Source organism: Eimeria acervulina, genomic scaffold (genome assembly GCF_000499425.1).
Source record: "Eimeria acervulina Houghton genomic scaffold, Eah_scaff2443, whole genome shotgun sequence".
Taxonomy (NCBI): Eukaryota; Apicomplexa; class Conoidasida; order Eucoccidiorida; family Eimeriidae; genus Eimeria; species Eimeria acervulina.
The window spans coordinates 1-2037 of NW_013548339.1; the positions used below are offsets into that span (position 1 = coordinate 1).

The 2037-nt window shown below is 52.5% G+C and overlaps 1 protein-coding gene across 1 annotated transcript; it reads left to right on the forward strand.

Moving 5' to 3' along the window:
* Positions 1-120: 120 nt before the first annotated feature.
* EAH_00066500 (hypothetical protein) lies at positions 121-705 on the forward strand (the record flags this gene model as incomplete). The annotated part of the gene is made up of 3 exons (XM_013392684.1): positions 121-223; positions 392-429; positions 642-705. Coding segments are annotated over 3 exons (205 nt in total), but the record flags the coding sequence as incomplete, so codon positions are not given.
* Positions 706-2037: the final 1332 nt, after the last annotated feature.

Below are 2037 nucleotides of genomic sequence, written 5' to 3' on the forward strand. Positions count from 1 at the left end.
GGCGACTAGGGGTGTTGGCTTTGCGTTGCATTTGGAGAGTGGCTGTGGTGCGAAGGCGGTCTACCTTTGTGTTCAGGTGCCTATTCTGCGACGTTTAAGTGTTGCATGGTTTGGGTTCAGGAGCAAGTGCGTGATTTGCAAGAAGTCTGTAGAATGGGGTGAGAGGCTATGCATATTGGGGACTGGGTTGCCGCACATGGATTTGGATGGAAAGATCGGTTTGGTGAGAACGTTCTGATAGTGCACCACTGGCGGCTAGGGGTGTTGGCTTTGCGTTGCATTTGGAGAGTGGCTGTGGTGCGAAGGCGGTCACCTGTGGTGCGAAGGCGGTGTACCTTTGTCTTGAGGTGCCTTTCCCGCAACGTCTCTGTGTTGCATGGTTTGGGCTCAGGAGCAAGTGCGTGATTTCCAAGATGTCTGTAGAATGGGGTGAGAGGCTATGCATATTGGGGACTGGGTTGTTGCACATGGACTTCGATGGGAAGAGTGGATTGGTAAGAACTTTCCGATAGTGCACCACTGGCGACTAGGGGTGTTGGCTTTGCGTAGCATTTGGAGAGTGGCTGTGGTGCGAAGGCGGTCTACCTTTGTCTTGAGGTGCTCATCCCTCGAGGTTTCTGTGTTGCATGGTTTGGGTTCAGGAGCAAGTGCGTGAATTCCAAGACGTCTGTAGAATGGGGTGAGAGGCTATGCATATACCCCTGACCCAACAACGTGTACCTCAACCTACCTTTCTAGCCAAACCACTCTTGCAAGACTATCACGTGGTGACCGCTGATCCCCACAACCGAAACGGCAACGTAAACCTCTCACCAACACCACGCTTCCGCCAGTGGAACCAGAAGTCCACGGATAGGGCGTTGCAAAGACATCGTACCAAACCCAAGTCTTCGTTCACGCACTAAACGTTCTTCAGACATCAAAGCGTTGTGAAAGCAGGCATGCGTCTGACTGGGGCAGCTGACGGGGTGTGTATTTGCATGCAAGCAGCAGTGTCATTTGGGCAAGCATTTACGGGTGCTAATGAGGAAGAACGTGTGTGAATGCGGAGGACTCGATGGTCCTGTGCAAGCCTCCACAGCTCGGTACGCGCACTGCCACACAAGCAGTGCGAAGAAATACAGGTTGAATTAGACCTGCGTGGGTAACGCTGTGATGGGGTTGGTAGCTGAAGCGTTGTACTTTGATTAGCAGTTGCTGGCCGTCCGGTCGGCGATTGCAAAGACATCGTACCAAACCCAAGTCTTCGTTCACGCACTAAACGTTCTTCAGACATCAAAGCGTTGTGAAAGCAGGCATGCGTCTGACTGGGGCAGCTGACGGGGTGTGTATTTGCATGCAAGCAGCAGTGTCATTTGGGCAAGCATTTACGGGTGCTAATGAGGAAGAACGTGTGTGAATGCGGAGGACTCGATGGTCCTGTGCAAGCCTCCACAGCTCGGTACGCGCACTGCCACACAAGCAGTGCGAAGAAATACAGGTTGAATTAGACCTGCGTGGGTAACGCTGTGATGGGGTTGGTAGCTGAAGCGTTGTACTTTGATTAGCAGTTGCTGGCCGTCCGGTCGGCGAAAGCTTAAAATGTACAGTGTATGGGAAGAGCGGCCCGGGTTTTAGTAAGAGCTTTCACAGGAGTGAGCAAACGTGGTATGGGTCGCTGGCTTACAACATTTGAGTTCTAGGTATTTTTGGCTGTGGAATGTTTGGCATGGACCAACGCCGGCAGCTGTTGCTAGAGTGAGATAGGTTCCTCTTCGGCCTTTTGCAATTTCTCTTCGCTTTAGGCTTTGCCTCTCGTCCGTCACGGACCTACCCACGTGTGGCCTAAAGTGAACCATCTACACCAATGGATTCCAGGACGTTCGTCGCCAGCAGATCGAACTTTGGGGTAGGGGCACACTAGCGTAGCAGCGTCTTGCGGAGAGTAGCAGCCATCATTCTTCAAGCAAGAGTTCGTTTGAATTGGCGGAGGCGGACACGGAAACGGTTTGCCACGGGACGGTGTGACTGAGGCACTGCTGGCATTAGTTGCTTTTT